The sequence below is a fragment of the Amblyomma maculatum genome, chromosome 2, assembly GCF_055883805.1.
Source record: "Amblyomma maculatum isolate TAMU_Amacu chromosome 2, ASM5588380v1, whole genome shotgun sequence".
Taxonomy (NCBI): domain Eukaryota; kingdom Metazoa; phylum Arthropoda; class Arachnida; order Ixodida; family Ixodidae; genus Amblyomma; species Amblyomma maculatum.
The window spans coordinates 39,366,672-39,385,006 of NC_139345.1; the positions used below are offsets into that span (position 1 = coordinate 39,366,672).

An 18,335-nucleotide genomic window follows, 5' to 3' on the forward strand; every position below is an offset into this window, starting at 1 on the left:
GCAGATATATATGTCGGTACGAATAAAGTTTACTTGTGCGTGAAGACGAAACAGCAGCAGCAGCAGCAGCAGGTGTGGGAAGTAGGAGAAGCGAGCTCCGCTGGCTCCGCGCGCCGCACGTGCGTACGGTTCCTCGCGCTGCACCTGAGGTCAAACCGCGGCGCCGATGACCTTGGCACGACGAGGCTAGTAAAGCTTTCGCTTTAAAATAAATAAAAAAAAAACGTTCACAGTAGATTTGAAAATGTAATTTAGAAACAATTGAATAGCTCATCGCTAGTACTGACGACACAGCCTTGGGAATTAATTAAATTGGTGTCCAGAAAGACTTTCAATAGTGTGTATTTTGAATTCACTCAAGTATGAAGACATGTTGTTAACAGTGCTTGCGAAGAAACAGAACAAGGACACTCCGTGTTTGACGAGGCTTTATTCATCTTAAATTAATAATAATAATAATAATAATAATAATAATAATAATAATAATAATAATAATAATAATAATAATAATAATAATAATAATAATAATAATAATAATAATAATAATAATAATAATAATAATAATAATAATAATAATAATAATAATAATAATAATCAATCTTTATTTAATGCGCGCAGGAACAACCATGTGGTCTTCGTGCTGCAGCACAAATAAAAAAAAAGAAACAAAAATGAAAATGCACAAACATGTTTACACACACAGAGAGAACACAAAAGAAGAAATAAATAATACATGAAATGAAACTGAGACGAAAAGTATCACGGAAAGTAAGCAATCAATGAGTAGCATCACTTATATACACAGTGAGAGAATTTTTGAGCACATCAGGAAAGAAAAAAAAAAAGAAAAGAGAACGGTAGATAGAAGAGAAAAAAACAAACAAAAAACAAATAACTGACATGGATTATAGTAATATAGAAATATACATAAAATAAACAACCATTCCAGGCGCAACAAGTGCATGGTACTTAAAACACGGGCTAGAAATACAGAATAATACAATAAAGAAATAGAATTGAACACGGGACAGTAAGATTCGAATATAAAGTTTAAAGTTGAAATATATAAGTAAGAAACGGAAGAAAAGTATTTCAAGATACAGACAGCATTGAACAGGAGAAAAAGCAAAAAGTGAAGTAAATACAATATTAAGGCTAGAAAGTGGGAGTTATATGTGATAAAGTACTATTTAGAATACAACGCTACGATCATCCAATGTTAAATGAACAGAGCGAGTTTTGGAAGATGTCAAGGTGAGGACAAAAAGAGTTAAATAACCACTGCATCCTGTCCAGAGGGGAGTGGGAATGAAGAGGAGAAACCTGAAATGGTCTGAATTCCCTCATGCTCTTTCGCGGAACGCGCAGTAGGATGTACGCTAAGAGCTGAGGGCACATAATGTGGCCATGAAGGAGTTTGTACAGAAATATGATATCATGTCTAATACGACGGCAGTGAAGAGAAGGAAGATTCAGTTGGGCGCTCCTGGTGGAGCGAGAGGGGGAAGTTGCGCAAGGAAAGCGATAATGAAATATCCCTTTTTTTTTTTTTTTTTTTTTTTGTACTCTGTCAACCTTGTCCAAGTTCGATTTGCAAGTGCCATTCCAAACAACCGACGCATACTCCAAGAGCGGCAAGCATATGGACAGGTACAGTTTTAGGAACGGAAGTGGAGTATAGAACTCTCTCGAAAGCCTGCAAACGAATCCGAGTGTGCGCATAGCCCGCTGAGCAATGCGTTTAGTGTGAGAGGAGAAGCTGAGGGGGCGGTCAAAAAGTACACCAAGGTCATTAATTTCATCAACCCTGTCCAACAGCACAGAATTCACAGAATAATGGTAGAGAAAGCTATGTGTTTTACGAGTAAAGGACACAACCCTAGTTTTGGAAGAATTGAGGGTAAGTCGATTCTTCGCACACCAATCAGAAGAAGCAGATATGTCCGATTGCAACAACAAGCAATCTTGAAAAGAATGTATTACCTTGAATATTTTTATATCATCAGCATAAAGAAGAAACGAGGAGTTCTTTATCGCCGAGGAAACATCATTAATAAAAACGGAGAAGAGAAGCGGGCCTAGTACTGAACCTTGAGGAAATCCACTCGTTTCAGGGTAAACGAAAGAAGTCTGTCCATTGACACTGACAAAGCAGAAGCGATCAAGGAGATAGTTGCGTAGGAGGGCTACGAGTGAGACTTCAACGCCAGAGAGTAGAAGTTTTTCAAGAAGTAGTGAGTGAGTAACAACGTCGAAAGCTTTGCTCATATCACAGTACACAGTGTCAACCTGACCCCTCTGAAGGACTGCTGCAGAGGCATACGTCATAAACATGACTAAGTTGGTAGAAGTAGAGCGACCCGACATGAAGCCATGTTGATTCGGTACTATGATATGTTTGAGATGGAAGGAAAGTACGTTGTGCAAAGCTAATTCGAAAAGTTTAGAGGTTGCACATAGAAGAGAAATCGGACGATAATTGGAAACATCAGATTTGTTTCCAGACTTGAAGACAGGAAACACGCGTGCCATTTTCCACACGCGAGGAAAGACAGCATTTTTTAAACAATTATTAAATATGGCAGTCAGTACTGGTACAAACATATAACTGAAGGCTTTTATTATGGCGGCTGGAATGCCATCAGGTCCAGGAGACAAAGATGGTCTCAGACGCTTAAGACTCTCAGTTATCAACTCCTCGTCAAAGAGAATGGAATTAGATAGCGCACCAGATGGGAGGCAAACGGAATCACAATGTGGATGTTTGTAAACGTTTGTAATGTTTGTGTGTTTGTAAAAAAAAAAAAAAAATAATAATAATAATTAGTTCACAGAAAGGGAAAGGCGCACTGTCTGTCACGCTTGTTTCTGTGGACAAAAAACAAAAAAACAAAAAAACACTGATTTATTTATAGGAAGGGAAAGGCGAGGTAACTGTCTCACTTGATTTCCGTGGACACCGCAACCGCGCCGTAAGGGAAGGGAGGAAGATGGGAGTGAAAGTGGAAAGAGAGAAAGAGGAGCCGTAGTGGAGGGCTACGGAGTTATTTCGACCACCTGGGGATCTTTAACGTGCGCTGACATCGCACAGCACACGACGCTTCTTCGTTTCGCCTCCATCGAAACGCAGCCGCCGAGGCCGGGTTCGAATCCGGGTACTCCGGCACAGTAGTCGGGCGTCTTACCACTGCACCACCCCGGCGGGGCTTTCTGTGGACAAGAAGGTGGGAGTGAAAGTGGACAGAGAGAAAGAAGATCCGTAGTGGAGGGCTACGGAATAATTTCGACCACCTGGGGATCGTTAACGTGCGCTGACATCGCACAGCACACGGCTTATGTCTTTTTTGTGGCAACGCGCCTTCTGGCGTGCTTTGTTAGTTCAATTTAATGACGTCAGTATAAACTAAATTTTGTTGGTTGAGAATTATGTACGGAGAAATACATGGTGGCTAAGACACTTATAATTGGGTTAAAACACCATATTTGTGCTCTCATTTTCCAGCCTGCAGCTTCTCGCACCAAAGTCGAGAAGCTTGTGTTTGCGCATGGATACGACTCAGACGTTCAGGACACGGAGTCAGCCCCTTAAAGGAAAAGACCTAGTGCGTTACCCTGGCGTACCTCCATCCAGCATGGTACTTCTGGTAAGGCCACCTTTCACACTTAATGTTAAAAAAAAAGTAAATAATAAACGATATAAATGTTGTTTTTTTTCCAGATCGGCAGCGCGGGAACACAAATGTTCTCGCATATAAGCTTGCGGATATACACTTGAACATCTGTATATTGTGCAAAACTTTGCACTTTCTCGCAGATAGCACACCTGATTGTCGGGAATTAGCGTAAAGGTCTGCAGAAATGGTCGCCTTGCAAACAGCTGTGGCAGTACTAAGTATTGCTTGTGCTTGTAAGGTAGCACTACAGCAGAATGGGGTAACAGTGTTTCAGTATCATGACTGCAGGTATGAAGGCGATTTTATGGTCTCTCTCGCTTATATGTATATCCCCTTTTCCCTGTTATACACCATCCTCACGTAAAATAAAGCCTGTTCGCTCTTAAAATATGCACCGGATGTTCCAGCTAAAGACAACCCACCATTTAAGGTACAAAAAATGTCCTAGAGCAGTGAAACCAATCGAGGACTCTTGAGAGTCGCATAACCTAGCTTAAACCCTTTTTTTTCTTTTTCCTCAATAATTAATTTGTGGAGACTAATTTAGCTAAGAGTTTAAATTATTTGCTTCGGCAACAGAGTCGATGCGGAAGTTGTAGTGTTGCAAAACAGTTTTGTTCCTAAAGCTAGTGATAAAAAGTTAGCTAATTAGTATTTGTTAATAAAGTAACTTTATTTAGAGATAAAATACTGAAGACAAAACCACAGTATAGTATCAAACGCCTTCAGTTGGTTTTACTGAAGTAAGAGACGCAGTTGCTTCTAAAAGCTTGGTTACAATAGCTGGGTTAAATCCAGCTTTTTTGGACACCAGTTTCGTTCGTAAGGCAACTGCGGAATATTGTTAGATACTCTTTCGGAAATATTGAGTGGAATGGTTCAATATTCAGGTGAACAGCAAATTCTTCCAATTAAAGTTCATCCTTTGATATCATCGAGTAGTGAACACTGCCATGGGTAACCGATGAGAAATGTTTCTTTTTTAGTATATATTAGAAACGTTAGTAGGAGAAATCACTATAGCCTTCCAAAGGGAGATCTGCGCGTATATTGATTTTAGTGTGGAAGTTTACGACATGCAAAAAAAAAAAAATGCGTTCATAATCAACCTCTCGTTCAGAAGTGCGTTTCTCAAGAATTTCTGCGTATGCCCTTGGTATCTTCAGCAAAGACAAAATTAATGTAAGACTTAGAAGAGAAACCGACAGAAGCGTTGAGCGGGATAAACTTGGGCCAAGTGGTAATAAACCGAGAATTTTTATAGTGCACTGTATTATTGAGTTTTCGATTGCATCACTATTTAATACGAATTCCTTGCAGAGCTTACGCGTGGTTCTCTGTTAAGCGGCAACTGTTGATGACAGTGGTCTGTTATACGGGACTGCTTGACACTACCAGAGAAGCGTAACGATGCGTTGGTAAAGACGAAAAAAAAAAAAAAAAACGTTCTTCCTTCGCGCTGCTTGCAGGATAGCCCTCGTGGTGGTAATGATGTCCGCAGTGGTCCTCATCGTACTCTGCATTATTTGCTGCCGGAGACCACGCCGCAAGTCTCCTGCACTATGCATTGCCACCGCAGCCCTGCCGGCCGCTGCGCTGAGGACCAGTAAGTGAGCCTTCGTCTCTCACCCGGCCAAACGAACGAGAAGCTGTTACTGAAAGTCGAAAACTACAGCGTTGCACTTTTGCCGAAATTACAAGTTCGATAAATTTCTTGAAGGCTCACACCCGTGTCTTTGTACACTTCCTTTTGATTAGCTCTACCGGTCACGTTGTTCGGGCGCAAAAGATGTCCGCTCGCTTTTCCTTTCAAGCTCCTGCAGTGTCCCCATAAAACGAGTCTGGTGTCTTCGACGGAGCTTTGTGCGTGCAGTGGGCGAGAGATACTGGCAAGCAGTTTATTTGGTAGGTTTTGATTTTCGCGGGTTTCTTTTCATCCCAGTAAACAAAGCTCTGTAAATGGTACCTTGGTGCAAGCATTTCAACCAGTTACTTTTCGAGATGGTGATACCTTTGAACTGATCATTTATTCACCGTAGCCGTTAGCCAATTAGTATACTTTAGCTAATTAGAGCTTAATAGATATTAAATTTTCTATTTCCCTAACTTTGGAGAGCGAATAAATAATTCACCCAGTATGCCACGTGACCATCCAAAGCGTCCCATTGGTTTCCCACGGCTATGGGCACGATCTGAACTTTCTCAGTACGTTCTCCTCAGTTTATTGCTTATTTGTACTACATTTTACATCGATCCGATGTCTCGTTACAGCGCAAATGAATTTTATTTATATTTTCCATTTCGTGGCCTCAATCGAGGAAATTTCTGCGGGCGCCCTTGGGTGTGTGATGTCACTGGATGCACGACCGTCTACATTCGTTCTGCGTTTGATGCACGACAAAAGTTTGAGTTTGCTTTAGGTCATTTAAGGCTAACGGCGACTATATCTCTAACTTACAATCGCCAGTTTAGCTAATCAACGCGCATACGAATGGTTTTCTGGCCGTATATCCGGGACGTCACTGATTGGTCAAAACCTGCTTGCAATTTCGGTTGCCCGACTTTTGTCTATTAAAACACTTCTATTTGATATTTTGAAAAACGAATTTTGTACCCGAAAAACGGGACTCTGTGGAATGTGATGCGGTTGTAAACTAAAAATTCTATAAACAAAAACAAAACAAAGCAACAAAAACGATCTGATTTGCCATTTAAAACCTTGGGTATTTTATTGAAGCACCCAGTGCTTATACGCCTTAGACGCTGATAGCTCTCTAGAATGTTTCCATGTCTCATAATGTCTCTGTTTTGGCACCCTTCTTCGTAGCAGTCCAAACATTAAATTTCTTTTATTCTTTTTAATCACAGATTAAGTTTCTTTTGTCATTTATTAACCATAAATTGCGAACTGCTCACAAGCTTGCGCCTACGCACTGTTCCAGCGCAAGATGCTCAGGGCATCATTCATCCAGACGTCGCCTTCAGGGTCGTGGCCGAGGCCTCATGTGCGGCCTCTCCTCTGGCGGAGGCGCTGAGGACAGCTGACCCGCTGAGGGCTGCTGATCCGCCGTCGCGCATCATCACTCCCTTGCGACCTCTGAGCCCCGCCTACCAGCCGACGCAGCCCGTGAATGTGCGCACCACTCCGTGCCACCGTGGCGCTCTGGAGCTCACGCTGCCGCCGGGCTACATCGCCCAGAGGGACACCAAGCTGGCCACTTCCTCGTGACCCTCGCGCGTCAAGGCCTGGCAGTGCCTGCTAAACCACTCGCTGATGAGTTCACGCCGTTCCATCAAGTGCTCTAGTGCGTGCTTGTGGAGTGCAACAACGTGGCAGAGAGCAAGGTGACATGGGTAATGAAAGCAGAAAGAGACAACACGAGAGCTTCATTCGATGATTTCGTGTTTCGTCCATCTAGTTTGCTTATAGGTCTTACTGAGGAACGTGTGAAGCGGCATTGTTATTAGTTTGAATTCACAGTTCGTGTCTGGCACAAGCAAAAACTTACGAATTTTTGGTCTCTTTTCAATGTGTAACGCATAATGGAACTGTTTCGTGTTCCGGCGCTCGTGCGCAGTCCAGCACTTCTGGGGCGGTGCTTCTCGGACGATCGCCCACAGCATCTCACGACTCATTTTGAACTCGTTGAAATGGACAAATTGGTGTGTGTGGTAGCCTCGTTTGGCCGATGTAAGTCCCACACATCGTGAACAGTGCGTTTGCGGAGGTGATGGGGAGGACATCTGAAAGTTTTAACGGAAAAACCTTTCGTTATATTCGAGTTGCGGACTGTGTATTTTTACAGGCTTTGAGCACTGCAATAGGCAGCTGTCGTTGTTAGCAGCGGAGCAAAGCGTCATATGACTTCCTTGTTATACTTAAGCTGCAAACTTCTCTGTCATGCTTTAGTGAAGGACGACACTTGTTTACTTGAGCGCAAATATGTAAGAAAACAGTCGTTACCACCTGACCTATTTATTATCGCACGCCACGTTCTGACTCCAGGGGTCGCCGGCCATGGCCACAGTGCGTGAAATAGTCGTAAAAATATTCCAAGTGCCTATCTTAGGACATGATATATACAAACATCTTAGGACATGATATATACAAATATAGATGCCTTATATCAGTATTGAGGCCAGTGATCAGTGTGACTGGCAGTGCGCTGACACTAAGAAATGCATGTAGTAATATCAAATCAAATCAAATTTTATTTTCCTTTGCACAAAGTACAAGGATGGAGCAGCCGCAAAAAGCTACTGCTACCAGCAGCTTGACGAGGCGACTGCCCCCACTGTTCGAATACTGCTCGAATTCTGGATATGTCTTTAGTGTATGGACCATATGAAAAAGATAAAAAAAAAAGCCTTTCTTTACGTCATAACATTTAGACGACACATTTTCATTCAAGCATATTTCAAATAAAATCCATTACAGTTCACACAAAACAACTTTATATATAATACGGGAGTTATAATTCTTAACTACTGAGATAAAAATGAATCTTGGCGCCTAGCATTGTCCAGGGAAGGGGTTTAGGGGATGTTGAATTCGGCCGTTTAGCCTTTCCAGTCATGTGTAAAACCTGTGTTCCACCATAAAGCGGCAGGGATCGCACACCGATGTGTACACTTCGGAGGTCTAGCAGAGATGCTCGTATTTTGTTCATGCACATACTGGCCAACTTTCAAACAATTGCTCGCACAGCTCACTGAGAAAACTTTTGGGCTGCATTGGAGCATGCTTTGTAACCAGCGTAGTTATTGCGTCCACTTGGCAAAATAACCATTTCGGTAACTCTGGCCGGGGTTTCAGTATCAAGAAGAACGTGATTGCAGTTGTATGCACTAATATGCCACCGTGCGATGTCTTACATGAAACGTATAACGTAAATGAAGTGACAAGCTTTTGGGCTTTTCGCTGGTACTCAGAGCGCGCGTATAATATCCTATCTGTAAAACTACTTCCTTAATGCATCGTTCTGCCGCTTGTTGAGAGAGCTTTAGCACGGGCAGAAGTAGGTTTATTGATACCGAGTGAGCCTGTACAAACGAAAGTGATAGCTTTTTTTTTGCTAAAAAGAGAGAGAGAGAGAGAGAGGGGGAGAGAGAGAACAGGATGCCACTCGGGCGTCATATGCGCAAATCTTGTTACAGCAATGAAACTTTGCTCTGTTGGAGGGTTTGACACGGCACACGTCTTGAATCACATAAAGCAAGAACTATTGTATTAAGTGCGCGCTCACTTTGTGAACTAGGATGCTCCGCAGTTAACACACTGTCTGTTTGTATACCATAGCACGAACCATAACACGAACCTTGACAGTCAACGCACTTTCTTTTTCTATTTCGGAGCGAGTATTGATCGCTTGCGAGGGACGTCGTAATGTACATTTGGGTCACGGGCCATGTGATAGCCGCGAAATGGACGCATTGTTGTCTTCGTCGATGCACAAAATTGTCGCGCCCAATCCGCTGTGAAGCTTCGAGCTTGTATGCCAACAAATTACTTCTGCACTTTTATTCATTTGCTTTGTATTGAGTGTGTGGCCTCCAATGAAAAAAAAAAAAAAAAAAAAAAGGCAAGGCCGTCTCAAATATCTACAGCACGAACTGGTGGGCGAGTTGGTCAGATGTTTTGCTCGGTGAAACAACAGCGCAAAGGCACGACGCCAAGAGGAGCAGAAGGGGAGACACGGCGCTAACAACATATTTTGTCGCTTCTTCTCTCGGCCTTGCGCCGTTTAAATACGTCTCGGATTGCCATAGCAGACGTCTACGTTGCTTCAACACTTTGAAACGTACTAGCTGCACTCTCTGTCATCCCGTCGCGGTGGTGCAGTGATAAGATGCCCGACTACTGTGCGGGAGTACCCGGATTCGATCCCGACCGCCGGCGGCTGCGTTTCGATGGAGGCGAAACGAAGAGGCGTCCGTGTGCTGTGCGATGTCAGCGCACGCTAAAGATCCCCAGGTGGTCGAAACTACTCCGTAGTCTTACACGACGGCTCCCCTGGGGGCAAATATTTGGTTCAATATTATGTTCTAATTGCGGGTTACCCGAGGTTCTGACGGGTTAAACGAATCGTTGGGTAATGCACAAAAAACTGCTAGTGGAGTCGAGCTTTAAAATGTGTGAGGGAGTCGTAGAGACGACCTCTGGTCATAAGTTCACAAGAATGGAGAGGTGCTGTATCTTTCACACTTGTTTCTGTGGACACCGGTACCGCGCCGTAAGGGAAGGGAGAAAGGAAGGTGGGAGTGAAAGTGAAAAGAGAGAAAGCGGAGCCATACAGGGGGTTTACATGAGACCGACAAAGTCGGGTCAGGGAGCCCTGTCGGGCTGAAAACCGGCTATTGGGCTCATGTATACGCTAGGGGGTCGAGCTAAACGACTGTCGGGTCGGGTCCCGCCAGCCCGACTGCAGGGGGTGGGTTGGCTCGACCCTACCCGATGGGCGAGGGGCATGTACACGCTGCCGCGTCGGGCAGGCGCCTCCTCTCTTGCCTCCTTGCTGGTCGGGGATGGGACCGTAAGCTGTTCGTCTGAGCATTCCTCCTCTGCCTCCTCTCCCGCCTGCGCCTGGTTCACTTGCTCGACGCACGGTGTAGCAGCGATCTTTGCCCGACAAAAACGAGATCATGTAAACCCGGACGGGTCGGGCTGGCTCAGCTCGACAACCGGCTCCCCCCTGCCCGACCCGCTTGCGTCGGGCTCATGTGGAGGGCTATGGAGTAATTTCGACCACCTGGGAATCTTTAACGTGCGCTGACATCGCACAGTACACGGACGCCTTTTCGGGATGAGTTCCTGATCCTACGGGGCTGGGACGGTTCTTTCAACGCCGCTTGCGGCGGGGGCTAGCCAGCAACCGAATTTTTATCTGTTGTAGGCCGTCATTGCACCCACCACCGCTTAGGTGATGGACGACGGCTGTTGTTGCGGCGCGCGTCTTTCTATAACTCTTTCTTTTCTTTCTTCTCTCTTCTGTCCGCACGAGGCAGCAGCGGAGGTGGCTCAGCTACAGAGCCAGTAGCAGGACCGTGCATTTTCTTTTCCTTCTTCCTACCAGCCACAACAACAACAACGCCTCTTTGTTTCGCGCCCACCGAAATACAGCCGCCAGCGGTCGGGATCAAACCAGGTTACTCCGGCACGCGATGAATTGGTAAATTGGTTTGGCGGAAAGAAAAGGCGCATATGTTCTGCCCCACTTATCAGGTGGTCACCTAAACCGCGCCGTGAGGAAGGGAAGGGAAGAAGATGGGAGCGAAAGCAAAAAGAGAGAAGGGGGTGTCGACGTAGTGAAAGGCTGCGGAGTAATTTCGACCACCTGGGGATCCTTAACGTGCACAGACATCGCACAGCTCATGGACGCCTTTGCGTTTCGCCTCCATCGAAACTCGGCCGTCGTGATCGAGATCGAACCCGGATGCAACAGTTCAGTAGCCGAGCGTTTTAACCACTGAACCATAGTGGCGGGTATGGTGGGCGAACCAGTATAGTATTAGGAGGACGCGGGTGGAATCGTCATTACGTGCTCTTCACGTTGGCACTTAAGTTTTCAACGTAGATTATGATAAAACATACACGGTGTCATATTAAAAAAAACATGCTTTAATCATTCACATAATAGGGGTGGTGCAGTGGTTAGGGCGCTTGACCACTGTGCACATGTGGATGCGGGGTCGAATCATCCCGGCCTCGGCAGCGCGCCCCTTTTCCATGAAGGCGAAAAGCGAGGCGCCCGTGTGCTGTGCGATGTCAGTGCACGTTAAAGAACCCCAGATGGTCGAAATTTCCGGTGTCCTCCTCCCCTATGACATCTCTCTTAGCCTGAGTCGCTTTGGGACATTAAACTGTACAAACCAAACTAGCTTACGCTCTTGCATTTCAACGCCTATCGGCGGTGGCTGCATTCTTCCCCGTGGACACCTGAATACGCCCCGCCGGGGTGGTGCAGTGGTAAGACGCCCGACTACTGTGCCGGAGTTCCCGGGTTCGAACCCGACCGCGGCGGCTGTGTTTCGATGGAGGCGAAACGAAGTGGCGTCCGTGTGCTGTGCGATGTCAGTGCACGTTAAAGATCCCCAGGTGGTCGAAATTACTCCGTAGCCCTCCACTACGGCTCCTCTTTCTGTCTTTCCACTTTCATTCCCACCTTCCTCCCTTCCCTTACGGCACGGTTCGGGTGTCCACAGAGCAGGTGTGACAGTTACTGCGCCTTTCCCTTCCTGGGAACCAATTTAACTTAACTTTAACCTGAATAGCATAGCGACATTTTTCCTACTGTTCCTTGGAGGTCAAATTGATTTGATTGATCGATAAATTTTGTTAACCGAAAATTGGGGGCTAGTGGTAGGAAAGGGCTGGTGAGGGAGCTATGGTCCCTATGGCTGGCAGTCCTTGGTCGAAGAGAGTGTTGGCCTCAGCTGCGGCTCTGGCTCGCTACATCAGCATGAGCTCATGCTGCGTGTCCAAATGAAAGTGAAATGGAAGCCCACGTTGATCTTGACCCGAGATGGCCTCGTGAATCTTTAGCTTCAAAACAGCCGGGGATGGTAGTAATAATACGGGGAGAGAACTAAGCCGGAACAGAGGTGCGAATCGGTGTGCTGATAAACAGCGTTTCATTTAAATTGTTCCGGTCTGTGCCGGTGGTAAGCCAGTTATGAAATAATTCGTTCCCTGCTGTACTCGTTTATTCCGCGTACAGTCAACCATGCAATTTCAGTTGCAGAGTGAACACCATAATGTAAGGCTAGGCCATACACATTGATACACAAGCTGAAACTGTTCATTGCAGCTCTACCTACAGTGGTAAAATACTGTAGTTAAGGCAGATAGAAAAATTACTCAACAAAGAAAGTTTAGGCGGTTGGTGCAAAAGGTGTCCTCCGGAATCGCAGGAATTTTCTGATATCACTGCAGGATCTGCACTGGAGAAATGCGTTGTTGTTGTTGTTGTTGTTGTTGTTGTTGCTGTGGGAAGAAGGAAAAGAAGATGCACGGGCCTGTCCCAGACCTGTCCCAGACCCATCAGGGAAGTCCATCAATGTTTAAGAGCCTGGCCACGCCATCGCTTAGATGGTCGACGACAGGTGTTGCGGCGTCCGTCTTTCTCTTCCTCTTCTGGATAAATGCGTAAGCCTGAGCGTTGAATTGTCAGCGCGATTTGTCAGCGGGATTTCGCGAGTGACAGATACTGCGCCTTTCCGTTCTTGTAAACCAATTATAGAACGCCGACGTATTTTTATGCGTTCAAAGGAACGACAAGGGGCGTTCCACTGAGACACATGACCGGAAGCTGAGAACCGAAACCAGAAGTTGGCTGGTGGTCATCTTGGCTCCCAATTAGCACATAATTGGCTCTAATTATCTAATTAACCCACATCGTCCACATTTTCATACACTTTTCCTTAACGCTCTATCCGATGACTCCATTCTTTTTCCGATATACCGACTAGTTCCTATTTTATAGCTCCAATAAGATCACGCCCATGCGAAACACGCCTGTATAGCCATACAATGCTTACGCATTAATGAAATAATTATATTTTGTTCATTAACGCTCATTTTTATCGTTATACGCAGCCTTAAAATGCTTAATTACTCTATTTCTCTAGTCGTAATGCTTCAATGTTTGCAGAATAGCAGGGTCCCACTTGCATATCCTAATGCACGCTTGAATGCGAGGAAGAATTAAAAAAAGAAAGGTAATTTACCGAAGTTTTCAGGTGACGCTTTTTCTACTGTTGTACGCATGCGCTCCTCGCTGTTAAACGAAATACGGGTCCCAAAGAGGTGTTTAGTGCTGTTACTGGAGCGTACACAAGTTCTTTAATATAGCTGATATTTCTGTAGTACTTTTGGAATGTTACATCATTATCAGTAATGAATAAAATAAACTTTGAAATGATGTGTGTCTTTGACTGTCAGAACATACAAGTGAATTTCTCGTGCGTACGGAATCCACTTAGCTCAAGGAACCGCTCACAGTTTTTACGAAACGTAAAAAAAAAAAAAAAAAAAAAAAAAAAAAAAAAAAAAAAAAAAAAAAAAAAAACCGTCATTGAACTAGAGACTCGATCGTACAAAAATTGTCCTCTTTGTCCAATTCTATCCAGTATGACAGCGTTTCGTTTGTACAGAAGTGTCTGCACATGGTATTCCTTGCGCATGGTGTGGCCAACATGAAACTATTCATGACAGTGTGACATATGATGCCTACTCTGGTCCGGATGCGACACTGCCTGCGAAGAACGGTGATCAAGAGCCAAAAACACGCTTTCGCGACTGCAGCTAGGTGCAAAACACACTGCTCCGCTTCGAGGAAGTATGATAGCCTGAAAGGCGGAAAAAAAAAAAAAAATTCTGTTCTACCGATATGAAATGTGCTCTTCTTCTCATGACCTTGCATAATGTTTCTGCCCTTTAGAGAGCGCCAGAACAGCCCACCTATTGTAGCATGACTCGAATTTACCTCCTTTAATATTCCCGGCGGCAACCCAAGGCATTTAGAATAACACATGGGCGCTATATTGTGATATGGCTGCCTAATGTGGACCGTCGCCGAATGTGGTTTGCAACAATGGATGCCGAACAAAGCACAGAGAATGCTACAGAGTTGAGGTAATAAGCAGATAAGTGTCAAACGCGTACTAGTGTCATGTGCTGTGTGCTATAACACCTATACGTATAGCGGCGAAGGAGCAAAAGTTGCAGTGCAAGTTGATACTACAGAGGTCTGAAATATACCTATTTTTCTCCTTGAACTTCGAATATCTGAAACTGTCATTTTTAATTATGCTTGACCCATTCTTAGGCAGAAAAAAAAAAGAGTGCCAGATTATATTTCTTCAGCTTTGTCATCATAGAGATGCGAATCTACTGATGTTTAGTTTTGACCATCTATGTTGTAGTTATTCAAATAGGAGATATTTATAGATGGGGAAGAAGCTACGTACATGCCCATCCCCCGCAATTCCCCAAACAGCGAACGAGAGCTATCTTTTCCGTTCGCAAAAGGCTTCAAGTTCATTCATTCATTCATTCATTCATTCATTCATTCATTCATTCATTCATTCATTCATTCATTCATTCATTCATTCATTCATTCATTCATTAAAACAGCAAAATATTCGTTTTATTGAAAAAAGATGAAATCAATTACTAAGAGTAACGGTCTAGTTCAGAACATGTGGTTGGGATGTAAGCATGTAGTTCGCAAATTGTTTAGGAGGGAAACAATTCCCGGGCCACCTATAAATTCACGCCCATGTAAATAAATGATCGAGACATTAATGCTCGTTTCTGAATCATTTAACGTGTGGTGGCAGCTTCCGTTTAAGCGGCCTAGGTTATGTGGGATTTCCTGTAGCCGTCGACTTTTATTTGAGGTTTCAGTTTCGAGTTCAGTAGGAGCAGTATAACCTCATGGTTATACTGCTGCGTTGCATGTGTGGACTAACTGGACTAAGCCGCAAACATGCAAAAACTGTACCTGAACTTTATATGTGGCGCAGAAGCCTCAGCGAGCAGCAAAATCGAGATTAGCTGGGTCTTCCTTAACAGCGGGAACCTGGTAAGCCTCATCTTGGACAGTATCAGCCACGACGTCTAATGCCGCTGATCGGTTTGCCCAGATAGTCAGCAGACCGCAATACACAAGTGCTTTGTCACCGGCATTATTAGTCGCACATTCCGAACATTGTAAACCGCCTTCCCCCCCCCGCCTGAGTTGCAATTTAGTTTAAGCGAATACTGTTGCCCGGCTGAAGGCCACACAAGTGAAGTCGGTTTTCCTGTCATCTATATAAGCAACGCAGGCAAGCGAGTGCTTTTTTGTTGCGGGAAGAGGCAGAGTAGGGAGAGAGGAAGGACAGTGTAATGTCTAACGATGGTTACAAGACACTGACAGACGATGCGTCGACGAAAGCCCTTGTAATTGCGCAGCCCTCTGGTTCAGGAGGCCATCAACCCCGTTTACGTGAGGTCAACGTCCGAAAACCGCGAAGCCGCACGCTTCGAAGACGAAGCCTACGCGAAGACGATGACACGGCTCCAATACTCGAGGAAGAACAGATCTGCCATTTTTCGTCGTCGTCGTCGTCTTCGCCGTCTCCCGAGCGTCGCAGAGCCTGCCACAGCCCGTGCCTGGACATCGAGCCCTCTCCATCGTACACGCCAAAGGGCTACCTCGTTTTTCTTGAATCGAGCCCAGAACGCGAGGAGGAGTGCGAGAAGACTGTCACTGTGCCACCGCAGGACGTTCTGCTGCCGCCGTTAAACAACGCGACACCTTTGTCGGCGAGCGACTTCGAGCACGACCTGGCGTGGACTGACAGCCCCCCGCAGACTCCGGCCGGCTCCCTGAACGTGACAGCGAGCAGCGGACCCATCTGCCGCATATGCCACGAGGGCGACCAACCAGAGTCACTCGTGTCGCTGTGTAAGTGCTCGGGCACCATGGGCCTGCTGCACGTGTCATGTCTAGAGCGCTGGCTGAACGCGCAGAACGTGGACCACTGCGAGCTGTGCCGACAGCGCTTCCCAACCGCGGCTCAGTCCAGCATAGTGCGCCGGTTCTTCCACTGGGCCCTGCACGCCGAGGCGCGGGTGCAGAGGGTGGTGCTGGGCGACCTGTTCTGCTTCGCATTGCTTACACCGGTTGCCGTGCTCAGCTGCTTCCTGTGCGTGAACAGTGCGGTGAGGCAAGCGCTGCAGGGACATTACTGGGAGGCGACCAGCCTGGTCACCCTGGCGGGTCTGCTTCTCACAGCTTACATAGCCTGGTCGTTCCTTACGGTTCGCTTCCACTGCCGGTCCTTCGAGTCGTGGCAATCCAGGAACCCGACGCGCAGGGTCATAGCGCCTTTCGCTAGAGGAGCTGAACCAGCGATGGGGCCTCGGGCTGCGGATACGCGAGAACTGATGGACGTGGTCGTTGGAGACGTCGGCGAAGACAGCCAGACGTCGTCGCCACAGCGTCAAGACCATGGCGAGAATAGCCGACGAGCGCCCTCGGAACCGTCGGCGACCAGGTCGCCGGATGATCCGTCAGCTGACTTTCAGCAGCCGCTGTATTCGCTCGGGCCATTTGCGAGCTTCGTGTTTTGGTAGTTAAATTTGCAGTGTCGCTGCCCAGGATTAAATTTTAACCTTTTAACCCCTCAGGGACCTTTTAACTTATTTTTACAAGCCGCTTTCATGTCAAATAAAAAATGCTTTTTGCGTTTTAAAAGTGTTCAGTTCATCGCCTTTTGTATTGGTTTCCTATAGGCAGCCTGCAGTGAAGTTTGCTGTGTCGATCATCGCGACGTGACACATATCCTAGCGAGAACAGCAAATAATTTTAAAGCGCTTTCGTAGGGCGTTTTCACGCCGCCTGCATGAGCTTACAGGGATAAGATTGCACGCTTTGTCGAAGCTTTGCATGGCGTGTCAGATAACTGGGCTACATGGAGAGCGTCTAGGCAAGAACGTTATCTGTCACATGCGTATCTGTAACAGTGATGAATATGCTCTGTCGTTTATCGTGAACCAAATGGCTAACAGTAACATTTTTTAGGCGCACTGTGGAACAAATGCGCAGCGCCGCCTAGCCAGTGCAGGTTCCCTATAGTAGATATATATAGCGTGTCCCAGCTAACTTGGACCAAATTTTAAAAAATACGGTTTACAGTGAAACAGATCCAGAGATGTTCAGATTCACCTTTGCTAACTTCCAGTATTTTTTTCGTTCACTACAGTTAATTAGCAACAACTAATTAGGCCTTTTTATTACTAGCTTGGAAGACAAAGTGTCAATGTAGAAGTTGTAGATCTTCTCGAGAAACGGCTAGCTATGTTGTTTCCATCAAACTAGCGTTTACTTAAAGTGATATATTTACCAGCCGAAAACGATGCCTGGCACAATAAAAAAAAAAAAAACATCGTGACTGCGGCGTCACTTTAAAGGGCCACTGTCCAGGGAAGGCCCTTTTAAACAAAGGAGCCCAGTGTTTCGATCAGGTACCGGAGATAGTCTGTGCAAAATGCTACAGTGACACGCGCGCCGCAAAGCATCGAAAATACAATTCAAAGCTCTCTCATGCTCTACTTTGGGAAGCCAGCCTCCCCGCTTCCTGCGCTGGCCCGACGGGCCACGATAATGACGTACGTATCGGAAACGATGTCCATTGGTCCGTCTCGCTGACTGACGGGAGAAGGATGGGTGTCTACCGCTCGCAGCGCGCTTTTCCCTCGCCACGGCCAGACTGAATCCAGCGGCGCGCGCTCCCTCAACCGTTTTTTTTTTTTTTTCGCGCTCGCGGAGAGCCACGCCCCACCTCCCGCCAAACGCGGAGGAGGAAGGGGAATTTGTATTGCGGAGGCTAGACGACTCGGGTAGGAGAGTGAAAAACCTTTGCGAGGGAACGGAAGGAGAGAGGCATGACAGAATCGGGTGATTGCGGTGGCTGTAACTGCGTTATAAGTTACTCTTTTCAAAAACATTTTGCGGCCTTGCGTTCTAGGGGCGAAGTCCCACAGTCACCGGGGAAGAAAATATTTTCGACCGGAGGGTGGACCGTGGGCCTTTAAAGCCTCGATACACATTCGAGATAAAAGCCCGCTTTCCTGAGCAGTGTTCTCTACGACGAAGCTGGTTGTAGGCACTT

The 18,335-nt window shown here is 45.9% G+C and overlaps 2 protein-coding genes across 2 annotated transcripts; both read left to right on the forward strand.

Moving 5' to 3' along the window:
• Positions 1-3,544: 3,544 nt before the first annotated feature.
• LOC146198442 (uncharacterized) lies at positions 3,545-7,170 on the forward strand. Its single transcript, XM_084592591.1, has 3 exons — positions 3,545-3,644; positions 5,144-5,280; positions 6,617-7,170. Exons 2-3 carry the CDS (start codon positions 5,163-5,165, stop codon positions 6,901-6,903), a joined length of 405 nt encoding a protein of 134 aa, XP_084448717.1. The 5' UTR covers positions 3,545-3,644; positions 5,144-5,162; the 3' UTR covers positions 6,904-7,170.
• An 8,222-nt stretch (positions 7,171-15,392) lies between these two features.
• LOC146198443 (uncharacterized) lies at positions 15,393-16,954 on the forward strand. The gene has a single exon (XM_084593958.1). It carries the CDS (start codon positions 15,565-15,567, stop codon positions 16,795-16,797), a length of 1,233 nt encoding a protein of 410 aa, XP_084450084.1. The 5' UTR covers positions 15,393-15,564; the 3' UTR covers positions 16,798-16,954.
• Positions 16,955-18,335: the final 1,381 nt, after the last annotated feature.